Here is a 26,439-nt window from a genome sequence, read left to right as displayed (position 1 = left end):
CCCCCGGAAGGAGTGGTTTTATTTATAGCAACTCTTTTCAACGTTGCATGTGTTGACAAGAACAAGTATAGAAGAATTAGAATTTTGACCTACATTGTTATGGCTATAGACACACACACACACACACACACATAGTTGAAGATTATATATAATCCTAACCTACATAATTACATAGTCACACATGGATCTCTCTCATAATTGAGTCCTGCACAAAAAGTTAAAATGACTTTAAATTTTAACAAGAAAGAATTAATCGAAAATGTTTTATGCTTTTCAAGTCAAAACATGTCTTAGAAGTACAAACCTGTTCATATTTTTTGGATTTACCTTTCTGCACCTTCTCTCTCTTTTTTTCTTTTCTTTCTCTTGCCCTAAGCGCTTTGCTACTAAAGTAAATACGACTACCTGGTTGTTTTGTTCCTATAACTGCTTTGTTAGAAGCAATAGTTATTGTTCAGTCCCAGGTCCAGCAGCTCTACATTTGACCCCAGTTCAACCCAGTAAAGGTTTTCTAACCATAGCCATTCTGTCCTTTCCAACATAGTTCGTCTTAGTGCACATTATCTAAAATGTCCCTTTTTTTTTACTTTTTATTTTAAAATACAATACAGTGTGATTTGATGGAGATTTGGCTGTTATTTCTACCATGTTCAGCAAACACATAGAGGCTCCCTCATCAGTATTGGTGCGATCATCTCAGTGGATGACCTTTTGACCCTAGTTGATCCCCTGTTTACCATTAATCAGTGATATTATAATAATGTTGTTTGACATATTCTATTTTGGCCAATTCAAGATATTCCACTAATAATGTCATTCTTGTAGTGTACAAGTTTTATGGAATTTAGTCCAATTCCTTAACTCCTACTTGAACCAAAAACATCTGATGTTTAGTCTAAGGAAGAGTTTTCATAGAGTTGAACTAAATTCTATAAAACTTGTAGAATACAAGACGATGACATTATTAGTTGAATGTCTTGAATTGTGTCTTTGGTTGACTGTAGCTCAGAATTCTTTTTCTCATGAACAACAAAGGACACAAGCAAACTTCCTTCCCATTCAGGGCTAGATTCTCCTGTTCCACCCTAAGGATGACCCCACATTCTTCACATAGCCAAAAATTGCATCATATCTGTTGGATTTCCTTTATACTTTCATAAACTTGACCCTCTCTAGCTGTTATCTCTTTAAAAAGTACATATTCTCCATTTGAGATGGTAAAGTCACTCCAAGATAAGGACCAACCCTCTACTATCCTTAACACACTTCTTTTATTCATTTCAACTTCAATGTTGTTTCAATTTCATTTCTTCTTTTGCTAGTTGTCATCCCTACCAAAGTGTCTCTGGATTTTTTAAAACTAGTTTTCTTTCCCTAAAATGTACTTCTGCCCTGTTTACTTAAATCTAAAATCATTCAAGATAAACATCACTCACCCACTTTTCCAAATACTCTGGGAAATTGATCCAGTGTCAAACTAAGAAAACAAACAAACAAAAACAGGTTACATTTTGGTGGTAGTTTATCTCTATTTATGTTCTGAGCTCAAATTCTGTTGAGGTCAACTTAACACTCCCTTAACATTGCTGGCCTTGTGCCAAAATTTGAGACCAATATTATTATAGATTTCGAGCACTTTATCACCTCTCCTAACAAAAATAACTTACATTTGTATTTATTATATTGAAAGGCATTTTGTTGTGTTTGGGTCAGGACACACGACCGTTTGCTTCAGTTTGTGTGGCTGGAATAAGTTTCCTCTCCTGCTTTGCAGTGGCTCATTGCCACCACCACCATATTGTGTCTCTGTTTCCTATATTGGCATCGTTTAGACAGTTTAACAGGGTCCAGTGGGTCAGAGGACTACATCTGGCTCCTGTGTCTCATTTGGTGCAGGGTTTCTATGGCTGGATATCTTTGTTAGTATCAACCACTTTACAGAGTGTACCTGGTACATTTTCGTGGCACCAGCACTGGTGAGGCTATTTTGCCATCAGCAACACTAAAGAACCCTGGCTTTGTCACTTACGACTGGCTTGCCAGTCCTGTCAAACCGTCTGACCCATGCCATCATGAGAAGTGGATCTTAAACAACAACGATGATGATGATGATGAGAGGATTTAGGGTGTAGTTTTTCATGGCACCCTCACTGGTGGGTGATGGGGTGGGGGTCATCTCAGAGCTTGCAAAGTGATAGAGATCCTTTGTAAAGGACGAAACAGATTTATTGATGTGAAAGGATGGTAGTGGAGAGACGAAGAGAGAGAATAGGGTTTGTTTAACTATTATATTTTGAGTGTTTCTTAAATATTTTTTCTGAAAATTTGCCATTTTATGTTTAATATGCATTTTTCTTTCTATCTTTTAGCAACTTAATATTAAATGTGTGGCTGTGATCAACGATACTGTTGGAGCCCTGATGTCTTGCGCCCACAGTGACCGAATGTGTTCTGTTGGTATTATATTAGGTAGGTATTTGTTATTCTAATTTGTTAGAATTAAAGACTTGTCAAATAAAATATCAGAATATAATGAGGAGAAACTTTGTGAAAAGTTAAAATTCAGACAAAAATGTTCTCATGCATTTAAGAAGCCTTGTGAATTGTTTTAGATTTCCCATTTTTTTCTTTTTCTACGCTTCATGTCTACTGTTTTCAGTATCTTCTCTAAAATTCCTTAGTTTAGACATAATGGTTTCCAGTTGAACTCCAATCTGGATTTCAATATATAAGTATTGAATGCATACAATCCTTATATATTCAGGAATAAAGAGGCACTTCATGATGATCACAAAAATGTGATGTAGACGTAAACATTTTTCAAAATGTTTCTTCTCTTAAAGTGAGTTTAAAATGTGACATTTAGGATTTTATTAACTCATCTGATGCATTTTAACTAAAATTCTCTGACAAAATATGTTTAACAGAGAAGCTGTCTGTGTTAGAGCCTTGCTCCCGGCAAAGAACTGAAGAAATTGGGATTTATTTAATTCAGAGATTAACACTTGGGCAAAACTTTCTTGAAATAAATTATAATTTTGAAAATGATGTGAAAGGGAAACACTCCATCACTTTTATACATGGCCATGTGGTTAAGAAGTTCACTTGTCACTCATGTGATTCCAGGTTCAATCCTAATAGAAGGCACCTTGGACAAGTATTTTCTACCAAAGCTTCAGGTTGATAAAACCTTGTCACTAAACTAGAATGAGGGCTCTTGGCTATGGTGTTTAGTGGTGTTTGCTCTGCCACTACCAACAAGAATCCACTTTGAGGATAACTCACTGTCTTCATGTGTTGCCTCTTTCTGCAGTAACCTCAAAGATGTGGTTTCTTATCCACCCACCACCCACTACCCATCTCAAGGTCAATTAAAAAGGTCATGACGTTTTCACTCTTTCCTCCTCTAACTGGGTTGTGTGTGTGCACGTGCACGTATGTGAGAGAGAGAGAGAGAGAGACCAAACTACTGAAAGCAGTTTGGTGGCAGTGTAAATAAACAATATAAAAAAAACGGACATTTTTTATTTCCAAAGAAAGAAAGTTATTTGAGAAAAATTAAATTTGAATTGTTTGGACTCTTCTAAGATCAACTGGATTTCACTAATACATTGTTGAGATTATCTCTTCAAAACTCCATGGCCATCACCTAAAACAATAAAAGCATAATTCATGTCTCCAAGATTCTGCCAATTTGGCCCTTTTATTATCTGCTGGACCAGGGACTGGGTGATAGTACAAAATATAATCTGTTGCCACAGAAAAACCTGTGAAAATGACAAATTCTCACCTGTTTCTTCTTCCAATTTTTCTTTCAGGTACAGGTACTAATGCTTGTTATATTGAGAGACTGGAAAATGTCGACATTTGGAATGAAGATAAAAACGAACCAAAACAAGTGAGGACATTTTGCTTTCTCTTTATCTTAGCATTACTGTTGCCTTATTCTTTTCTTCATGTCTTTATTTTTTTATTTATTTCTGTCATTAGACTGTGGCCGTGCTGGGGCACCACCTCAAAGAATTTTAGTTGAAGGAAGCGACTTCAAGCCTGGTACTTATTCTGTCAGTCTCTTTTGCCGAACTACTAAGTTACAGTGATGAAAACATTCCAACAACTGTTACCAAGTAATGATGAGGGACAGACACATATATATATATATACACGACAGGCTTCTTTCAGTTTCCGTCTACCAAATCCACTCACAAGGCTTTGGTTGGCTCAAGGCTATAGTAGAAGACACTTGCCCAAGGTGCGTTGCAGTGAGACTGAACCACACAGCCACACCTGTGCCTATAAACTTTTCAGTAACCTTATAATTCTTTTTCCATCTCCCCCCCCCCCCCAACTAAAACACTTCAGTGGCTCTGATGAGACACTAACAATGTCTGCCTCAGCAATGGTCAGCTAGAATGGATTTTTTTTTTGTTAATCTCCCATATTTAGACTTTTCTGTGGTTCAAACCTACTTAAAGCTTCTTGCCTTCAAATATCTAAGAAAAATGAGAGAAATGGAACCAAAGTGCAGTTTGAACTATACTTTAGTTCTCCACGAGTTATGTCACTCTTGTGACCCTGTAATACTACCTCCTCCTCCTCCTCTGGTTTCCTTTTGATTTTACTGTTGTTTCATGATGCCTGATGGTGTGATTCTGATGGATCCAGATTCTCCAAAAAGTGATATAATTTTGTTTCATTTTTTTTTTTTCTGCAAAAAGGTTATAATTAACACAGAATGGGGTGCATTTGGAGATGATGGCTGTTTGGACAAGATTCTAACAGATTACGACAGGCAGGTTGACAAGCATTCCATCAACCCAGGAAAGCAACGGTATGTATGTGTGTGATCTCTCTATAGTTTAGCTTTTGTTTTTGTTTTCTGTCATCTAGTGTTAGTTCTGTGTAAAGTATCTGAAGATTTGTTGTTGTTGTTGTTGTTGGTGGTGGTGGTGGTGGTGGTATGTGTAATAAAACATGTCAAACAACATTTTGTCATGAAGAAATGTTCATATTTAAAAACAAAATCCCTTTCCCCAACTTGGTGCAGGTCTTATTCTGTCCTTAAGCGGTTTGCTTCACAACCTTGTTATTCTAGGTTCAGTCCCACTGCATGGCTCCTTAGGCAAGTATCTTCTCTTATAGCCTTAGGCAGACCAAAGCCTTGTAAGTGGAATTTAAGAAATGGAAACTGAGTAGAAGCCTGTCATGCATGGATCTTTCAGTGATGCAGATTCAGTTGCTTGGTCAACTGTGTTGCCTACCCCTGAACTAACATCTAAGTGGCTCAATATTCCACAGACGTTTACCTTTATTATAATTCTCAGACAGACAATCAGCAAGGCACAGTAACAAATGTGACAAAAGTACTGCCTTGTTACACAATGTATGACAAGGCGGTACTTGGAAGTTTACGTCCTGACATTGTTGTTCCAGGTTCAGTTCCACTGCATGGCAAGTGTATTTGTACATGTATCAATGTGTGTGTGTGTGTGTGTTTACATCTCACTTCACGCTTCAAACAGGTGCAGAATAAGAAAAAAAACCTACTTGAGAAGCAGAACGGTTAATGACAGGAATGGTATCTGACTCGAAAACAATGCTTCCATGCAAGAATGGTAAAACAATCACAAAGTCGCCATGGAAACCTGATCCCATTTTATAGAAAAGCACTGTTGCACCTAAAATGCTCACTCTGCCTAATTTGCTTAGATTTCTTCTCTCTGTATGTGTGTGTGTGTGCATGCATGTGTACACACATCATCATCATCATTTAATGTTCCTTTTCCATGCTGGCATGGGTTGGATGGTTTGACAAAATCTGTTGTGCTGCATTGAGCTCCAATTACCTGTTTTGGCTTGGTTTCTATGGTTGGATGCCCTTCCTAATGCCAACCCCTTTGCAGAGTGTGCATTGGGTGCTTTTATTGTGCACTTGCACCAGTGAGGTCACCAAGTAATGTGCAAGACAGGAGATAAGTGGGAAGAGGTGTTTGTGAGTGGTGGTGGGTGTTATGCCAGGTATTGAGAGGAAGCACAGGTGTCTTGCTACAGAGGGGTATCCATGGTTACCCCATTTGTAAGGAACTGGAAAGAAGATAAAGGTGGAGGTGATTGGGATGCTTATAGTGTGATATATTTTTATTTTACTTTACAGATTTGAGAAGACAATATCTGGAATGTACATGGGGGAACTTGTCCGTCTTATACTTGAAAAGTTACGCAGACATAAACTGATTTTCAATGGCGTTGGCTCAGAAGAGTTATCAACTCGTGGACGGTTTTACACAAAATATGTTTCTGAAATTGAAAGGTAAACATTAAAATATTTCTTGACATATTTTCTAATGTAAAATCTATGGGTTTCAATAATTTCTTTTCTCTTTTTTTTTTTCTTTATTGGTTTTGTTGTTTATTTTTCTGTTAGCAAAGAGAAATTGATGGAAAATAGCTTTGAAAAAAGAAAAAGTCCAAATTGCAGTTGTTGAAATTATTAGCTGTATCTTCTGGAAAGAACACTTCAAAGGTGCTGCATCATTTGTTGTACATTCAATACATTGCCCAGATACATTATATATATGTGCATGCATATATATTTTCTCAAACAAAAGCCACAGCACCATGCCTTTCAGGAGTGTGTATACACTATACAGATGCAGTACATGTATAACTGTTTTAATTTAATCTTGTTTCAGTTGCATGCCCTGAGTTTATTACAACCCAACAGGCTTTCCAGAATATCAGTGAATGTATTATTCACTATTTTCTATTAATCAGAAGAGACATTTTATTTATGCAATGTGTCAAATGGATACTTGTCGTTGACACGGTCCAAAAAAGACCGAAACATGTCTTACATTCTTGTAAGTCACTGGCTGAAATAGTGTTCGTCTCACTCCCTTGTTTTGAACACAACTTGTCTAGAGATTTCCTCTTGGATAAAAACCCACAGCATCAGGCCTTTCAGGGGTGTATATATGTTAAGTATGAAACACAGACAGTTACATTTGTGTGTGTGAGAGAGAAAGAAAGATCGTTTTTGTCTGTAGTTAATATTTTGAGTTTTAAGCCTTGAAATGCATGCAAATTTTAAGAATCATCAAAATTGTATTTTTTTATCCATTTACTTAACAGTTTTATTACATTCTAAAATAATTCTTTTCTTTGATATTTAACTTTTTTCTTCGTGTTGCAGTGATATTGATGATAGCTTCAAAAATACTAAACAGGTCTTTCAAGATCTTAACTTAACAAACTTTATGGTGGAAGATTGTCGTATCGCTCAGTATGTCTGCTCAACTATTTCCACACGAGCTGCCTATTTATCTGCCGCAGGTAAGCGAATGTTTCATTAAATATTTAAACCTTTTATATGCAGTTTCATTGATTGATGTTTTCAGATAAGTGATTGTGTCTGTCTACAGCAGAGACAATAGATTTAGCAACTGTTCTTGGATATCCATTTCTATATGTGTTTATATATATACATATATTCTATGGAGTGTTTGGCATTAAGGGAAAGACATCCAACCATAGAAACCAAACCAAAACAGACTATAGAACCGGGTACAGCCCCTGACCGTACCAGATCTATATATATATATATGTGGTGGATTCTACTGTCTTAGCCAACAGGTGAGGATTCTGCTACTTCTTGCAGAACAACCTGCACAAATGATTTGTTGATAGTGATGCAATGTTCATTAGCTCAATCCCTCCATCAAATTGGCATTACCTGTACAAGTGCACAATGAGAAATTAAGCTTGGTCTACCTTGCTGCTCTAAATACACTTAATAACATAGCATCATTTCCAAAGGACCATTCATAGAACAGGGTTTTAATAAGAGCAGGAGTTTTCCTCCTTTCATATTGGCTGATGGCTAGGGAGCACCCAAGATGATCTCTGAAATCTTTTGCTCAACTCATGCTGCATATAGATGTAAATATATATAAATTTGTTTAGTGTTTATTTAATTTAGTAAAGCAGTGTGTAGTCTTAAGAGGTACGGTGTAAGAAATATAAGAGGTACGGTGTAAGAAATATGTAGTGAAACCTCAATAAAGTCTGTACTAACTGAAGAGGGACAGATCCTGGCTATAATACTTACGTTTCAACCAGAATCTAATATTTTAGCCAAAGATATGATAGATTGCATGTAATATTGGTTGCTGAAGTTGTCTTGTAATTGTATTGCAGTTGAAAGCAATGGAAAGTCTTGTCAGGTCAAAGTTTCACTTTCACTTCAATGTTTTGTTGTTGTTTCAGGTACTGCTGCTTTGATTCACAAGATGGGTCGATCTGAAGTTACTGTTGCTGTAGATGGCTCTCTCTACAGATTCCATCCTCATTTTCATGACTTAATGGTAGAAAAAATTAAAGCACTTTGTCCCCTTACTAGAGTAAGTAGATTTCTAAGTTCATTTAACTGAAATTTTTCTGTCAACCCACCTGAAACTGCTCCTGGTTCTGTGATACCAATTCTGTTTTAAGCATTAGCTTCATTAGTTATTTTACAAAATTTTTATTTAAAAAGTTAAACAAAATAAAGTCAGTGGATTTTGTAATGAAAGGCTTGACCATTTAGCATTTAAACTGGTCATATCCAATCCAAATATTCTGACCATTTTATGTTCAAACTGGCCAGATCTGACCCCTCACACCTACCCTGCAATATCATTCTAAAAATAAACAATCACATCATTGAAATCTTGAAGCTATAAAATAATGCATAATTAATTGTAAAAAACAAAACCAATGTGATTAAAAATAAGCAAACCCTTTTGACAGAATAATCCGGATGCTAAGATGTCTTTTGAAATTGAGTTTTAGTTATTTCTAGTTTTCTTCTTTTCCTTTTCCAGTTTCGTCTGATGCTGTCCCATGATGGAAGTGGAAAAGGTGCAGCAATCGTTGCAAGTTGTGCTACACAAGAAGGCCAGAATCAAAACAACAATTCTGCATTAAGGGCGGAAGTTCATTGAGAATAATAGTTAATTAGAAATCTGTGTCCATGTATGTTTTGGTGTGTGTGTGTGTGTGTGTGTGTGTACATACATATATAGGTCTCTCTCTCTCTCCTTTTATATATGTATGTATGTATATATATATATATATTTGTAGATAGATGTATTTGTGTATATATTTAGCTCTGTGTGTGCATGAATATATATATATGAAGGTATATTACACACATAATCACTCATATATGCACACATACATCTACACATTCATACCAATATTCTCTTTTACACACACACCCACATACACACAAAGAGGTCCATATATATATATATGTATATGTATGTATATATATATATATATATATATATATGGTTGAAATAATGTGTGAGAATTTTTAAAAGAAATAGTTTTCAATTCCAAAAAGAAAATGTTACTGAATTTTTTTTTTCTTAAGGAAACAAAAAAAAGAAAAGAGATTTGTCAGATTCTGATGTTGCTTCTCTCAAAGACTTCTCTAGTTGCACCTTACTCGTTGCTACGTATAATAGCTACTTTCAAACTCTGCTCCTGGACTGCCGCCCTCAACTTGTTAACTCACTACCACAAAACTCACAAACATCTGTCTGTGTGTTTATTTATATATATATATACATAGGTGATGGTATGTATGTGAGTGTGGAATACGTGTGTGTATGTGTGATTGTGTGTGTGTTTATATACACACATGTATATATATATTGTGAATGTGTGAGTGTCTATAAATGTAGCGATGTATGTAAATATATATATGAATACACACATCTGGTGAAAGAGCAAGCGAGGGGGAGATAATCGGTAAATGTTCAGAAAATATGAATAACCATTAAAATTAGTCAAAATAATTTATCTTCGTTTCCATCTTAATCTTGATTTTTGGTGGGGTCGGGTAGGGGGAGTGATATGTACGTTTTATTTATTATTATTATTATTCTTTTTAAACCTTTTCTATGCATAATTTATTTGACATTCTTTCAGAAACGGTATTTCTTTTCGAGTGCATTCTTCTTCTCCCTGTTTCATTTCTTAGGTGTTACTACAGAAGAGCTTTTACGTTTTTAGTAATCTTTTAGAATAACATATCCATGTCTGCTAAAACAGTTCTTACATTTTTTATGAGACAGAGTTGATCAGCATCACTGGTTTCTTTCATTAAAGCAAAAAGTATTTAGAATCTCTGCCAAGTTGAGAAAAAGAAAAAAAATTATTCTAATTTTTTTCTTTTTTTGTGTTTTAAAAGCATTTAAAAAGATTTTGGTTCATATATATAAATATCTGATAAGTACTCTCATTTTCATTCTATCAAGAGTCACAAAATCTCATTCAGTTTTGGTATCTTCCTATTTAAGGCAGTGATGAGCTTTTAGAATTGTTAGAATGGAAGACAAAATGCCAAGCAATATTTCTTCTGGATCTCTGTTCTGGTTTCAAATCTCGCCATTGTCAACTTTGTCTTTCATCTTTTTGGGGTTGATAAAATAAAGTACCAGTGAAATACTGGACTCAATGGCACTGGCTAACCGACTTCCTTTAAATTTGCTGGCCTTGTACCTAAATTAGAACGCATTATCTCTCCATTTCGTCATCTTAATTGATACATTGCCATGATACCATTCTTAGGCATTCTGCCATTTGAACAGCAAGGTTTCCCTTGTCTAATTAGTTATATTTATAAAATAAGGATTGGAAACCTTAATTATTTCATCTAAAATTGATACTTCATAATTCATATTGAATATCACAGATGACTTACCAATATATATTGCAATATTTAAAACAAAAAAAAATTTTCAAATATAAACTTTCAGAACAAATCAGGAAATTGTTGACAGTTGAGCTTTAAAAAAGTGAATCTGACGCTTGTTTCTGTTGGATCTCATTTAGTAACAAAACAGCAATCATTTTTTTTTTTTTTTCCACCTTGAAAAGTTCCTTTTATTTGTAAATAGTTCTTAGACCTTTTGTCCCTCTTTAATGACTTTGGAAACATTAGAAATATCAGTCTTTACCAGACTTTAACATTGGCAGTAATTTCAAACACTTTGTCTTAGTTATCCAAATGTTCATATAATTAGGTTTTGTCTATTTTGATTTCCGCCCCCACCCCTTCTCACCAGAATTAGATTATTAAGTAGGTTAACGAATCTGTGCTTTGGAGGAGAGAATGGCTGCATTTCTTGTAATAAATATGATGATGATGATATTTATAAGACTACCTTCAGAATCCATACTGTGATATCATCTTACCTGTCGATAAACATTTCAATCAATGCGTATAAAATGTTTTGTGATTTATTTTGTGTGTGTGTGTGTGTTTAGTTTAATATTTGATGGCTTAAAATCTATTTAGAATAACTTTTAATTAATTATTCATCACTTGCACAAAAGGAAGTAAAAATTCAACTTAGACTTCAATTGGTGGGGAAATAATTCTAAAATTATTTTCTTTTTCAAGAAGCAAATACCATTATTGTTTCTCATCTTAAATATTTTTCCTAAATTTATTTAATAAAAACTATACTTACATTTTTTTTTTCAATTTATTGGTATTAGATGTTAATTAAATAATACTCTTTTTATCAGGATATTTATCTAGTTTTCAAAGTACAGAAAGAAAGATTATTTCATAAAACAATACAAATATATATTTTGAACAATCAACAAAACTTAGATTTAAGCAAGACATTACTAAACTATCAGCTTATAACACCATGATTACGTTAGAAACAATGGTTTGATTACATTAAGCCTATTCTAAAACATCTCTTAATTATCATATTAATCATCAATGACCATTGTTAACAAGGAAAATTAAAGTGATTTTTATTAGATTTTATTCAGATCACCACACACACACACACACACATTCTATTTTTAGATTGTCAATAAAGTTGTTGGTAATAAAAAAAAAGGCTTCTTTCTTCATCTCTCTCTCTCTCTCTCTCCTATTGTGGGCCAAAAATGGGGTTGTTTGTTATTAATAATTTTAAGTATCTTTCAAAGATGAAAAAGAAAAAGCTATTGTTTATTCTGTTTTGTTATGAATATGTTTTTTTTTTTTCCTTTTTGAATCAAATTTTATTTTTTCCAATGTTAGACTATATTACTCTTAAATGATTCTGTACAACATTGCTTAACAAATTATTATGGAGAAATAAAAGAATTAAAAACATTTTTAATGTTTATTTTTTTCTCTGAAATTTAAATGAATTTAAAAATAGCTATTTCTGTTCTTAAAATAGGACATGACATAAAGAAACAACATAACAACACTATGACTGATTTTAATGTGTAAGAAATATTTAGTAAAACCTAATGAGACATATTTAAATGCAACACGAGGAAAAACAAGACAAATTTAAATAATTCCAAAGTAACATAACTTTATGATTTGTCCTCATTGGGTCTTTGCTTTAATTAGTTTAGTCTAACGAGGTATCCCATGTGTTTAACATGAAAACAAACCTTGCTTTTCCTTCCATCATCATTATCATCATTTTTTTTTTTTAATCATAATCTCTGGTTTTCTACAATGGTCTAGTTTAAACTGGTTTGCAACACAGCAATATATATCTCCATGCCTCTCAATTCTGGTCCTTTCTTTCAGATAAAGAACTCTTTAATTCTTCAATGAGAACTACAATCTGTCTTCAACTCCTTACATTCTACAAAACAGGAAATAGCTTAAAACCAAGCTCTGTTAGACATCTAGCTGCAGGCTAAATTCCTCACAACGTCCCTATACATGACTTTCATGGCTGTCACAAGACGCCCCCTCATCAAGGTTTCATCTGACAACAAGCCTTCTCCAACTCAATAATATAAAGATCCTTGGTTAAGAAGTTCCATTGTTGCCTTAGTAAAAACAAGAGCATTAGTGGCTCCACACCCTGGCACAAACTCGAAAAACTGAATTTCACAAATCTACTTCACTTCTTGAGTAGCTTTGCTAAAACATTCTTTCTCTCTATCTTTACCATTTTTATATATTCCATCAGTTCAATGTCTCTGGTTGTTTCGAAGGCATTTATTTTGCACTTGTTACCAATCCTGGAGATATGCTTCCTGCATCATTTCCATGTTTCTTTTTTCTGTAAGAAGAAAAAGAAGTGGGTTGCTATCAATCCGTACTTCTTGCTTTGACCTTTTTGTTATTTCTGTTGATATATGCGGCCTTTATTTCACTTAATTGACAATAATGAGGAATTTAATAAAATATCTGTCATTATTAAGCTTAAGTAAGGCAGTGAGCTGGCAGAGTCGTTAGCACGCCGGACAAAATGCTTTGTGGTATTTTGTCTGTCTTTACGTTCTGAGTTCAAATTCTACTGAGGTCGACTTTGCTTTCATTCTTTTGTGGGGGTTAAGTCACAACCCAGAGCTGGTCTCAAAAGCGTCACTTTGCCCCTCGCCCCTCTATACACCCCACACTTCTAATCCTTGTGATGGAGAACAGAGGCAAACCTCTGACTTTTACCCACTAACTTCTCTGCTCTTCCCATTTTCTCGACTCTCATGACTCTGACTACTGTACCATTCTACCAGCAAGTTGAGAGTCAAGGACTCTTGACAAGTATAGATAACAACAAAGATTGCGTTTATCAAGAATTATAAATCTCTTATTGTTTATTTTTTTATTATTGTCTTCATATCTCTATGGCAGGATCCGGCAATTGATTTTAAAAAATGTTATGTAGACATGATGAAGGTTATGTACAAATTTAGTTGAATTGTTTTGTGGAATCAGCTAAGAATTAAGTGTAAATATTTGCTTAGAAAGGACTTCTTCATCACAGAACTCTTTAAATGGTTTAGGACAATACCTTTTCTATATATAGCAAGGCCTTGCTTTGGCATTCGGAAGAACAATAAAGCCAAATGTTAACGGTGGTATCAGGACTGGTTGTTTTTGTGGTTTCGGCTTCAAAGAAGGTAACTGGTTGTTATTTAATAAGTGAAGTGGGATTCCATTTAACTTGACATTCCTAAAAAATAAAATATTGAAAGTTCAAACAGAATCGACACAAGTCAAACCATTGAAAGCATAAACCAACAGAGGTGCTTCTTCAATTTCTCTTTGGGCTTAATTAACTTTCCTCCCACTTCATTCATAATATTTACATTAACATAGAATTGTAATTAAAAGTTAACTTGCTAGAAATAACAATCAAATCTCTCTTAAATCCCATTTTTCTATATTGCTGGTAGCAGTGTATCTCCTCCATAGCAAAATCTTGTTCTGGACCCTTTCCTTCATATTCCAAACCTTTCATCACCTTAGTACAAAACTGTATCCCTCTCTATGGTGGCCCCATTCAGTGGAAGGGGATCTTAGTCTTCTGAGTTACTTGGTGACCTCACTAGTGTCAAGGTTATGAAAGAAGGCCCCCCCAGTACACTTTGTAAAGTGGTTGGTGTTGGAAAGGGCATTTGGCCATAGAAACCATGTCAAAACAGACAGTGGAGCACAATACAATCCTCTGACACACTGGATCCAACCCATGGAAGATGAAAGTTAAATGAGGAAGATGTACACAAACAGCAAATATTGTTGTCATCTGAACATTTCATTATAAATTCAGTAATTACTTGATAAGTATTTCCATGAAATAATGTGAAGGTGGCAAGAGGCAAAACTACTTCACCAAAGCACGAAGGAAGAAACTACAAACCAGTTTTGTTCAACAGAAAAGAATTGAACAAATTCTTTTTATTTAAAGAATCATTGCAATGGTTTTATTTCGTGCCAATTAGTCTTTTAAATTTTCCGGTTAATTTTGATGGCTACTGTACATTGAAGTCGAAAGCCATAATAATGAGGTTACTGTCAGTCATCATTGAGGTAGTGTGCAAAAGATTCTGAAAGAAGCGATCTTTCGGTTCTGGGAGCCCTGCCTGTCGAGCATATGCAGAAATAGCTATCGCTTCTGAATTGCCTGTAACTAGTCTCATATTAATTATCCTGTCACATGCTCTGACTGCCTCAATTACTTCATCTATTTCTCAGCTCAGAGTACGACCATGCCCATCCCTGCTCTCACTATTACTCACCCACAGGGATTGCATATGAAGAGTCTGATTGAGGATCCCTTCCCACTTATCTCTTGCCTCTGACCCTACATCTTCACAATCTCACCAAATTTACCTTTCATTGCCAAAGTGAGATAGAGTGAAATATCCTAATCAAACAATATTCAATAAACCATACAGGCCACAACTTTATCACTCTACAAGAAAAGATTAAATTGTGTAGCACTTACCTTGACTTGAGACCCATTTCATCTGCAGGTTCCAACAGGTACAAATGAACAATTTGGTTACTGTATTTAGGAAAATCAATGGCTACAGTTTTGTTTGAAAATACATTCAGGAAGTAAACGGTTATTGCACCAGGACCATATTTTGTCCTACGGAAATAAAACATATATTGAGGTGGTTTATTTGCAAGTCTTTTTCTAATGTACATGTTGTTGTTGTTGTTGTGGTGGTTGTGGTTACATTAGAACCACAGTCAGCTGTGGTTCTAATGCAATAGCAGTTTTTGTATTATTAGCGCTGGGGATACTTGAGAAGCCAAGTTGATTCTGGTACAGTTTGAACTCAATACGTAAAGGAACCAAGCTAAATCCTAAACAGTATTTTTCTGGCTAATATATGTAAGTTTAAATCGCAGACTCCTCAGTGTATCCGGGTTTCTGCAGCCAATAGGTATTTATATTTTTTTAGATTTTACTTATTTCGGTGGGAGGCTTTGGAACATAACTCCCGCAATAGTCGAGGGATTACTGTAAATACATTATATAATTTATGGATAGGTGGAACCTGTCCTATTGTGGCCCCTTCTTATACTTTGACCTTTCCTCCTGTAGCACTAAGCTGCCCCCACTCAGTTAAAGAGGGTCTTAATCATAAAGTGGTGGGCATTAGGAAGGACATTGAATGATAGAAACCATGCCAAAGCAGACACTGGAGCAGAATGCAGTCTTCAGACCCATCAGATCATGTCAGACTGTCCAACCCATGCCAGCATGAAAGATAGACATTAAAACACAATGAGATTATTTTCATTAGTTTATAAGTCAGTAAAAAAGGGGCAGCACTTATAATAATTTCTAAGCCTCCCACACTGATGAGATTGAGGTGACCAATGCGCAGCCTGAATATCTGCAATTCATTGTCTAAAGGGGACCAGTGGGGTTCTGGTCAAAATGCTGGTAACAAATATTGGCTTTTAATAAAGTTTTACCATGAAGTGAAAACATTTCTTCTCAAAGACATCTTCACTCTTTTAAATGGATTCTTATGTTTCTTCTTTTTTTTTTCTTCTTTCCACTGATCTACAGTTCCTTAAATCTATTCAGTTGAGAAAATATAGTCATTCATATATTGTTATTAGTTGTTTCTCTGACAGTTTGTGCCAAAGCATGGGAGCTACTGTTGTGATCATCCCATTTTTATTGTAAGGAAAAAAGGGTTAAAAACAAAAAGATAAAAGAAAGTGAGATTACCTTTGTAAGTTGGTACAATGTGTATAAACTCTGAAATGTTTTGTAGGATCTAAGGCAACAGTTTCAAAAACTGGGCCACCAACCAATGTCTTGAACAAGAGACTCAACCAATAATCCTTAAAAAGAAGAAATATTCAGTCTTTTATGGCCTTAACAATTATAACGATGATGATGATGATGATGATGAATATACCAAACTTTATTATTATTACTATTATTATTATTATTATTATTATTATTATCATCATCATTATTGAGTAGTGAAAATTGATGTCATTTTGTTTAGAAAGGAACACAGAATATTCCAGCTAAAATTTTGAATTTCTGTGTATTTTAAATTTTGAACCTGCATCTGACAGTACTTGTCTCTCTTATTCAATATGACAATATCCGTCCGACAGTGTTTGATTACACGATCCGTCTGAAAATCATAGTCCCAGAGTATCGTTACTTTTCCATCCTCCTGCATAACTATACTTGGTACATTCTCATACCAGTTCTCCGTTATTTCATATTGGTATTTACGGCATAAGAGCCAATGAAAATACACACACACTTTATCGTGGTGGCGCTTGTATTTTTTTTGTGCAAGGCTCTCACATCCACTTACCAAGTGGGTCACATTTTCCACACTCTTTCAACAGAGTCTGCATTTCTGGGTATCAGAAGTTTTATAGATGTTATACTTCATTGAATTGGTAACAAGAGCCTGGTCTTGTGCAGCAATGATCAGGCTTTCGGTGGTACACTTCAAATCCCCTCACTCAAGCCATGTATTATCCTTAACATCTTGTGTATTCCTTTCAAACTTCTCATTTCAAGAAGGTCTTCTTTTCTCCTCAGCTCTTTGGTTAAACTCTTTCTTGCCCATCATTTCATCTCAGAAATACCAAAACACTAACATTATCACTCAAGAGTTACGAAGTGGTCCACAGTTTACTTCAAATTCATCATCATCATCATTTAACGTCTGCTTTCCATGCTGGTATGGGTTGGACGGTTTGACTGAAAACTGGTAAGCCAGGGGGCTGCACCAGGTTCCAGTCTGATTTGGCAAGGTTTTTATGGCTGGATGCCCTTCCTAACGCCAACCACTCCAAGCGCGTAGTGGGTATTTTTTATGTGCTACCGGCACTAGTGCCATTGATCTGACACTGGCATCGGCCACAGCTATGGTCTCGCTTGGCTTGGCAGGTCAACACAAGCATGGTATATTGCCAAGGGTCTTGGACACCTGTTACTGCCTCCGTGAGGCCCAACGCTCGAAGGGTGCTTTTTTACATGACACCAGCATGGGTGCCAATCAGATGGCACTAGCATCAGCCATGACTACGATTTCACTCGGTTGAAGTCAGTAAAACTGTTGAATAGTATTGGTGCCTGTATCTAGAAATTTATTGACCTAAAATATTATAAACTTCATTTTCTTTTAAATTTAAAATAAAAATTTCAGGAAATCTCAAAACAAAAAAGAGATACAACAGTGAACATAGAGTAACATTGCAGAAATAACAAAGGGATGACATTGTAGGAATTAGATGTCCTGATTCCTCACTGGTCACAATCCACTTCCACCCTACTCTTTTATTTGGGTCCAAATTGTTTTCCTATCATCTTGAAGGACTTTTGAGTGGCCTCTTTCAATGTCTTTGTTACTATTTGACAACTACACAAGTCCATCAGTTGACTTGTAAGGCTCAAATTGTCTGAAAAAATTGATGCGGACAACAGTCAGACACCAGCCATAACAATTGATAGATATGCCATGAAGACATTGTTTTAAATACAATGTTGGCATATGTGGCCAAGTGGTCAAAGTGTCCAGCTTACAACCACAAGGTCATGAATTCGATACCAAGCAGTGTCTTGTGCCCTTGAGTAAGACACTCTATTTCATCTTGCTCCAGTCCATTCAACTGGCAAAAATGAGTTGTATTCATATGTCAAAGGGTCAGCTTCGTTGCACTCTGTGTCATTCTAAATCTCCCTGAGAAACACGCTAAGAGTAACATATTTCAGTAGAGCACTCAGCCATTTGAATGTTAATTTCATGAGCAGATTGTTCCGTTGATCAGATCAACTGGAACCCTCATTGTCGTAACCAGTGGACTGTCAGTTTTAATTCCTTCAATCACTTACTGGGTTTGGATCCAGATTCTTAAACTGGATTAGTCCATAGTTTCCACCATAGAAGTCTTGTCTCATCACAATTTCAACTCCGTATTTAGCAGCTAATCCAAGTTTATCCAACCACCTACAAGATAAAATGTTTAGAAATTAAACTCAACAATTAATAATCAATACTTCTTTGATTATCAACTCTTTGTGACTTGCAGAATAAAATCAATGAGATTTGTACTTCAGAAAGACAGAAAATGATTCCCATATAATTTATTCAATGTCTAATAATATATGAAATATTGATTTCAAATTTTGACACAAGGCCAGCAACTTCGGGGGAGTACGGAAGGTCAATTACATTTATCCCAGTACACAACCGGTACTCATTTTATTGATCCCAAAAAGATGAAAGGCAAATTCAACCTTAGCAGAATTTGAACTCTGAACATACAAACACGTGAAATGCCACTAAACAATTTGCGCAACATGCTAACGATTCTGCCAGCTTACTGCCTTAATATATGTAACCGATCAATACACGGCCAATTAAGCTGTTTCTCCGTTCAGCTGTGGCTATGCTTGAGCACCACTTGTTGTTGTTGTTTAGAATTAGGTCATTCCTGACCTATGATCAAAGTTATTCCAGCCATGACCATCCCATAGTTTTACAAGTTTGCAGGACAACATTATCTAATGAGAGACAATTAGCTATTGTTTTTAGCAGACTCAACAAGAATGTGAAAATTCTCTTGTTGATTCCATACTTGGTTTTTATATGACATACCTTTAGTCTGTTTTAGTTGTTAGAGCTGAGGCCATGCTGAAGCACTGCTTTCAATGAATGCCAAAAATGAAAAGAGAATAAATAAAAGAATTACCAGAAATCTTTAAAAAATAACTTACAAAAATCCAGCCACAAATGAATTGGAGACATTAACAGAACCAGAATCCCAGGCTGCACTGGTTTCTCCAAGCCAAAGTTTCTTTCCTGGAGCATGCTTTCTCAAAATATCATTGGCTGAAGCAAGTTCATTTTCCAACCTGTCCATAACTGCTATATCGTAAAACTCCCAAAGTTTGGCATATTTGCCATCAAGATAATATCTGGAAGAAAACAGGAATGTTTAAGAAACTGTTTCAGGGGGCAACTAAACTGATTTTAGGTTTTACTGGGTTTTAAGTCTACAGTCAAAGGGGACGTAACTCTCATTTTCTTTCCCTTCTTTTTTCTGATTTCACCCCCCACCTCTTTCTTCTAATTCAACTCTTTTGCATTTACCTTCTCCTCGTCTTTTGTCGTTTCTCATGTATTTGCATCATAATTTTCAAATAGAACAACCCATGAGTTCAAAGCCCAAATGTTGCTTGGAGACACAAGGCCCATTATAGATCCTGGATAACCACAAGTCTTAATGGTTAGAAATTATTAGAAGCTCTTAATTAAATACCGAGTACATTAAATGATATAAATATATCGTCATCGTGCATAATCCAAATATCATCCATCCATGAAATTACAGACCTTAAAATGCTAAGAATATAAGACAAGTTCAATAACATACTGATGTAGGGTAACAGCATCCAAGAAAGTGTGGGCTGCATCCAGGTATCTGTCAAATAAAAAACAAAAAAGAATAAAACAAAATATGTTTGAGGAATTCAATTCATTTACAATTTTGACAGTATTTTTAACAAAAGGTGGCATTGCTGGAGATGAAATGACCATTTTTTGTTGTTGCGATTGCAAGAATTACAGTTTGGTAAACTGGCACAGTCATTAGCAGACCGAGTAAAATGCTTAGAGGCGTGTCTTCCAATTTTACATTCTCAGTTCAAATTCTGCCAAGGTCAGTCTTGCTTGTCATGGGGCTGATAAAATAAGTACCAGTTGAGTAACGAAAGGGGGGGGGCGATGTAATCAACATACTTCCTCCCCTGAAATTGCTGGCCTTGTGCCAAAACGTGAAACCAATAATCAGTGCTTGGATTAAATGAAAAGAATGTCTCTCCATCAGGAGGATGGGGGTCAAAGGATCAGATGTTGTTTAGTTCCCAGATCGTCCATGATCTGGTAGACCTAAGAACTAATCAAAGGCATCCCAGACATGACAATCCAGTCTCTTTATTTTTCAGGTAAAGGGTATCTAAGACTGTATTATCAAATGATTCTCTTTTTAAAGAGTAGAGTGTAGTTTGAAGGAGATTTAGCTGCTATTTATCAAAGGTTCAAGGTTGGGGGGGGGTGTAGAATAGAGTGAAAAGTGAAGTGTGAAGCGATATGATTTTATCAAGATAAATGCTGCTTCTAGATTCATCTGGAATAAGGTGTGGCAGCAAGTTGATTCCGATCTGATCAGTAAATGATTGAAAGCTCAGCTGGGGCAAGATCAAGCAATGCATTGTACTCTTGGCCAAAACACTTCTCTTCATGGTGCTCCAGTCCACTCGGCTGTAAATGGGTGCCAACCCTGCGACGGACGACCCTCTTCCGATTAGGCTGGTTACCTAGCCAGCTGCTGAGTAGCATCATTTGAAAGCTTAAAAAATGATGCAAAGTGCACTGTAACCAGTGATGTATAACAACATCCAATAGTTTGATCAATCACATGACCACATGATATTATTAAAGGGGGAAGTGTTTCCACCTTCATGATACGATACTAGTGAATGTGTGCCATGAAGGCTTCATTGTGGAATGCACGTTAGTAATGGTCATGGGAAATTTTAAGTACCTCACATAATCAAGTCTGAATTAAAAGAGGGAGGAGCAGATCAATGGCTGCCAGAAAACTGATAGTGAACCTGTATTAAAAGAACAATTGATACATGCAAATTAGCTGGTAACATTTCTAATAATAATCAACATATTTTACTCTATATAACATTAAGGTGCAGGTGTAGCTGTGTGGTAAGAAGTTTGCTTCCCAAACACATGGTTCTGGGTTCAGTCCCCCTGCATGGCACCTTGAGCAAGTGTCTTTTAATTAATAGCCTCAGGTCAACCGAAGCCTTGTGAATGGAGTTGTTAGACAGTAACTGAAAGAAGCGTATTGTGTGTGTGTGTATGTGTTTGTCTACCTGCCCACTGCTTGATAACTAGTGTTCATGAATTTACATCTTCAGGACCTAGCGATTCAGCAAAAGGGACCAATAGAATAAATATTAGGCTTTTAAAAAACAAGTCCTGTGGTCAATTTATTCAACTAAAAATTCTTCAAGGCGGTGCCCCAGTATGGCCACAGTCTAATGAATGAAACAAGTAAAAGATGAAAGATTAAATCTGTAAAATAATCTTAAAAATCTAACAGAATTTTATCAAAAAAACTTACTTTTTAAAGAAATTTTTATATGACGGTTGAGTAACACATTGATTAGTGACATCAGGCCCCAGCAGTTTCGTCCCCTTTAAATGTGGTATCTGATCCATGATAGAACGAAGATATGAAACATCACTTGCTAAGACCGTTGGATCTGGTCTGTGAGGCAGAATCAGTTGGTAGACATCTGGTTCTGCAAAACATAGGATTATTTTTTGTTAATGATATAATTAAACAGATATTTCGAGTTTTCTATTTCATATCTGAATTTAAATGGCTAAAAGCACAGAAATTAGTTTCAAATATGAGCCGAGAGAGCTGCCATGCAGATGTTTGACCTGCTGATATTAGCAGCCAAACCTATCCTAAATTGCACCTACCATTTCAAGAAAAAAAAGAGCAGATTGAATAATGTAATCCAGGATGTATCAAATGATGGACAAGGCATGGCTGGAAGGCCTTTAGTGATAGGTGTGTTTTGTTCTCTTTTTTGGGGACCAATCTGGAGCTCAACATTAACAGTTTCAGATATATCTTTTTTTTAAGCATCCAACTGTAGAAACTCTGCCAGATCAGATTGGTGCCTGGTGCAGCATTCCGGCTTGCCAGCCCTCAGTCAAACCGTCCAACCCATGCTAGCATGGAAAGCAGACGTTAAACGATGATGATGAAACCATGAATGAAAACCTCCTCTTCATGTTCTTCAGTTCAAATTAACAAAAGCACCGCATTGGTTCCCTTTCTCTCTTATGTACCTTTGCTCATCGTCCCCTACTTCCTGATCTGTCATCCCTGACCCACTTCTATCTCCCTCACCTTACTCCAACCCGTTCCCCTCATATTTCCCATCAAGTCACACTTCCATCTCACTACAGTCACCTCCACCCCCATCTCTAACCATGTTAATCCCCACTTCACACTCTTATACCCCACTCCCTAATACACTGTTTCTATCCTCTCTTACGTCCACCTCTTTGTTCCTTGAGGCTTTACTCTGGCACCCCATCACTAACATCTTCTTTCTTCTTCCCACCTACTCTTATATAATGTTGGGGTAACCGTGTATCTCCTGCATAGTAAGGCAGCACCTGTGCTTGTCTCACTTTCATATTTTCACTTATCCCACCTCTTGAGTACTTCTCCCACTTATTCAAGTGGAGGGTGGGGGATGAGGGAGGGGCTTTTCCCTTCTCTTTTCTTGTCTTACAAATCACTTGATGACCTCACGAGTGCTGGTGGCACAAAGTGGTTGGTGTTACGAAGGGTATCCAGCTATAGAACCCATGCCAGCATGAAAAACAGGCATCAAAGGATTATAACGATCATGATGATGTTTATTTCCCTACATCTTTTAGAGTCTGTCTGTTTCATAAGGAATACTTTGAACTGCAAAATGACACTACTATATGGTTGAAGTAACTCACCATTTCCCAATTCAAGGGCAGCGACAGGGTAGCCTTTCTTAGCAATATACTGAAGCAGTCTCACTGCATTATCAGCGTTCCATTTACCATGTTGCCGATTCAACATATTCAAACCAAAAACAACATCCCAGTGGACAGAATTGGTAAACTTAAAGAGTTCATCAATCTGATGGCCTAAATATAAGAGAAACAGTTAATAAACAAATTACATTTAAATTCAAATCAACAAATAAAATAGATAAATAAAACATGAATTGTTAATGAATATAAGGAAATCATTGAATAACTAGAATAACTATTTTGTCTAAACACATGTCAAATCTTTATAAATTCCCAATTTAAAACCATTATGTACCCGCTATGTGTCCCTATCAACAATAATTCCTTTGTAAGGAATTAATATTATTAGAACAATAAACTTTAAACAAAACCCACTCTGTAGCAGGGGTTTCCGGCCAAAGGTCCAGTCTGAGAATAATTTCCCCCACATTCCTGCCCACTAAAAATGATCGTGAGACCTGCTTTAACTCTTAAAACATAAAAAATAAACGAAGTGTTCAGCCATGACACTGCTTTCAATCCTCACTATATTCATCAATACATATCAATAATATATCAGGCAGTGCCCCAGTATGGCCACAATCTAATAACTGAAACAAATAAAAGATATCCTACCAGTTATATTAAATGGCTTCAAGTGGTTGTTCACGTTTTCTAAGGCACTGGAATCATCATGAAAATAGAGAAAGTCTTCTAAAGTTCCACCAATCCTCAGATATACAGGGGACAGCCCACAAGCCAAAGTTTGTACTTTGGTAGAACTAGAAAATAGGAAAACATTTAGTAAAAATCACCATTTTTAAATTCCTACCCCCACACGCATTTCCTTCATTTTTTACTTCTTTTTTTCTTCTAAATATGCGGAAAAATACGGAGATTACGATTCTGACAAAAATTTCAAAATATTTCTGTAGTTACGGTTACGGTCATGGGGTTAGGGTTAGGGTTAGGGTTGGGGGAAAAAGTCAAAATTTAAGAATTAGGGCAGGGCGAGGAATTTAACAATGCCATTTTTTGGCAATTTTCCGGAACTTCCATATCCGAAAACGGAGGTTTTTGGCAAAAAAAAAAAAAAATTAAATAAACAAATTTGGGAGAAAATGAGGCGGGGTGGGGGTGGGGAGTCTTTCCCTTTTTTCAATTGTGCTGTTTTGTCCAGTTTTCTAGTTTGATTTTGTAAAACGATTAACAAAGTGAAAACAATTTTGAACTTGGAAAAAAAAATGGAATAAGTATAGGCGCAGGAGCGACTGTGTGGTAAGAAGCTTGCTTGGTGGCCCGGATGAAGATGATAAATTGAACTTTAAAAATTTTTTTGATTTATTGATTGAACACTATTTGAACTTATCGAACAATGTTTTCGAGGGGTTATCGGTCGGCGGGCGCCGGTGCCCCTCCCATTATTATTTCATCATTTTTGTTATCCCTTTCATCCCATTAATGTCTGTGTCCAGCCCGCAGTTACTTTATGTCTGTCTGTCTTTCCTTGATCGTCCCCTCTTTGTAATGCCTTCATGGCAAATCGTTAATGAAATAAAGTAGCTTGCTTACCAACCACATGGGTTCAGTCCCACTGCGTAGCACCTTGGGCAAGTGTCTTCTCCTACAGCCTCGGGCCAACCAAAGCCTTGTGAGTGGATTTGGTAGACGGAAACTGAAAAAAGCCCGTCGTATATATGTAAATGTATATATATATATATGTGTGTGTGTTTGTGTGTCTGTGTTTGTCCGCCCACCATCGCTTGACAACCGATGCTGGTGTGTTTACGTCCCCGTAACCTAGCGGTTCGACAAAAAAGACCGATAGAATAAGTCCTGGGGTCGATTTGTTCCAAACTAAAGGCGGTGCTCCAGCATGGCCGCAGTCAAATGACTGAAACAAGTAAAAGAGTAAACAAAAAAGACAATGCCATTTTAACCCCGAGCCGCGCCGGGTAAACATGTCAGAATGTTATTATATATGAAAATAAAACTACCTGGTATTCAGATATTGCCAGTTGTTCTTCAGAGTGTCTGTGTCAATTGTAACGGAAAGGAATCGTGATGAAATATTCTGTAAAACAATGTCAGGATAAACAAGCACCGCAATCGTGAGAGATTGTGTAGAATTCGAATCAGATATTTCATGATAGCCAAAAACTTGTAAATAAAGTGGAAACAGTAAAAGAACGTAGAAATGTGACATGTTTGTATAAGAAGGCGGTCCTGAAGAAGATTATGTCACTACGTAAGCCAATTCCAGTTCAATGGAAACGTAAATTTAATGTACTGTGAATTAATTTAAGTGAGTAATTTTGGAAAGTGGTTTCAGCGCCTTTAATGTCCTTGCAGTGAGGCAATCCACTTCATGGGTTCAATTGATATAGCGATATATTCATTAGATCCTAGAAATGGAGAAGCTCCTCGTAGTGCCTTTTGTTAATCACAATAAAGTATACACTCAACGTAATTATGTTAAGACTTCATTCATCACTGCTTCACAACTGCTGTTCGTTTATTTACATCCCCATAACTTACTGGTTTGCCAAGAAGAATAAGTACCAGGCTTATCAAAATTTTTAAAAAAAGCACTAGGCAGTGTCTCATATTTTTTTTGCCCACTCAGTTGGATCTATCAATCTATCTTTTTGTGTTTGTGTATATATATATAATACACACATATATACATGTATGTATATGTGCATATTCATATCTATTATATAAAAGTCAATGGGATCTATTTTAAAACGGGGGCCACATTTTTCATTAATGTTTTACGTAGTGTTTTTGGTACGGAAAGATTTTCAAACTTCGTATACTTATCTATTTTGTGTTATAGAACAGAAAAATATTTTTGTATTCGAATTTATTTCATGTAAAAAATTGTCTTATTTCGATAATTTCACCCAATCACTGACAAGTATTCAGTTGTTTATATTTACTCCTTTGGCTGATTAAGCGATGTAAAGCGTATTTAATCTCCATACCTTCGTTTTATTTGCTTTTTTTCATTTTAAATTTGCTTTAACACTA

General features: G+C 35.9%; 2 protein-coding genes across 6 annotated transcripts in view; one reads left to right on the top strand and one right to left on the bottom strand.

Moving 5' to 3' along the window:
* Positions 1 to 12,169, top strand: part of LOC106878013 (hexokinase-2) — a 65,638-nt gene extending 53,469 nt beyond the window's left edge. For all 3 annotated transcript variants that reach the window (XM_014927093.2, XM_014927091.2, XM_014927090.2), the window contains 7 exons: positions 2,370 to 2,469; positions 3,819 to 3,898; positions 4,719 to 4,831; positions 6,155 to 6,310; positions 7,193 to 7,332; positions 8,266 to 8,399; positions 8,862 to 12,169. In XM_014927093.2, the coding sequence (XP_014782579.1) occupies positions 2,370 to 2,469; positions 3,819 to 3,898; positions 4,719 to 4,831; positions 6,155 to 6,310; positions 7,193 to 7,332; positions 8,266 to 8,399; positions 8,862 to 8,981 (843 nt within the window). In that variant the 3' untranslated portion in view covers positions 8,982 to 12,169. The remainder of the gene's footprint in view (positions 1 to 2,369; positions 2,470 to 3,818; positions 3,899 to 4,718; positions 4,832 to 6,154; positions 6,311 to 7,192; positions 7,333 to 8,265; positions 8,400 to 8,861) is intronic.
* On the bottom strand, positions 12,047 to 26,053 carry LOC106878007 (heparanase). Of its 3 annotated transcripts, XM_052972887.1 has the most exons (11): positions 25,404 to 26,053; positions 24,043 to 24,188; positions 23,368 to 23,541; positions 21,956 to 22,136; positions 20,189 to 20,236; positions 19,530 to 19,730; positions 18,645 to 18,759; positions 16,506 to 16,621; positions 15,258 to 15,404; positions 13,821 to 13,982; positions 12,047 to 13,088 (listed from the first exon to the last, which is right to left on the bottom strand). In XM_052972887.1, the coding sequence occupies exons 1-10, from the start codon at positions 25,610 to 25,612 to the stop codon at positions 13,826 to 13,828; spliced, it is 1,494 nt and encodes a 497-aa protein (XP_052828847.1). In that variant the 5' UTR covers positions 25,613 to 26,053; the 3' UTR covers positions 12,047 to 13,088; positions 13,821 to 13,825. The 3 variants fall into 3 exon arrangements, with proteins under 3 accessions (XP_052828847.1, XP_014782571.1, XP_052828848.1); XM_014927085.2 differs by lacking the exon at positions 12,047 to 13,088 and having other exon boundaries at positions 13,595 to 13,982; positions 25,404 to 26,052; XM_052972888.1 differs by lacking the exons at positions 12,047 to 13,088; positions 25,404 to 26,053 and adding an exon at positions 24,979 to 25,181 and having other exon boundaries at positions 13,595 to 13,982.
* Positions 26,054 to 26,439: the final 386 nt, after the last annotated feature.

The sequence above is a fragment of the Octopus bimaculoides genome, chromosome 14, assembly GCF_001194135.2.
Source record: "Octopus bimaculoides isolate UCB-OBI-ISO-001 chromosome 14, ASM119413v2, whole genome shotgun sequence".
Classification (NCBI taxonomy): Eukaryota; Metazoa; Mollusca; class Cephalopoda; order Octopoda; family Octopodidae; genus Octopus; species Octopus bimaculoides.
This window is presented reverse-complemented; position numbering and strand designations above follow the sequence as displayed.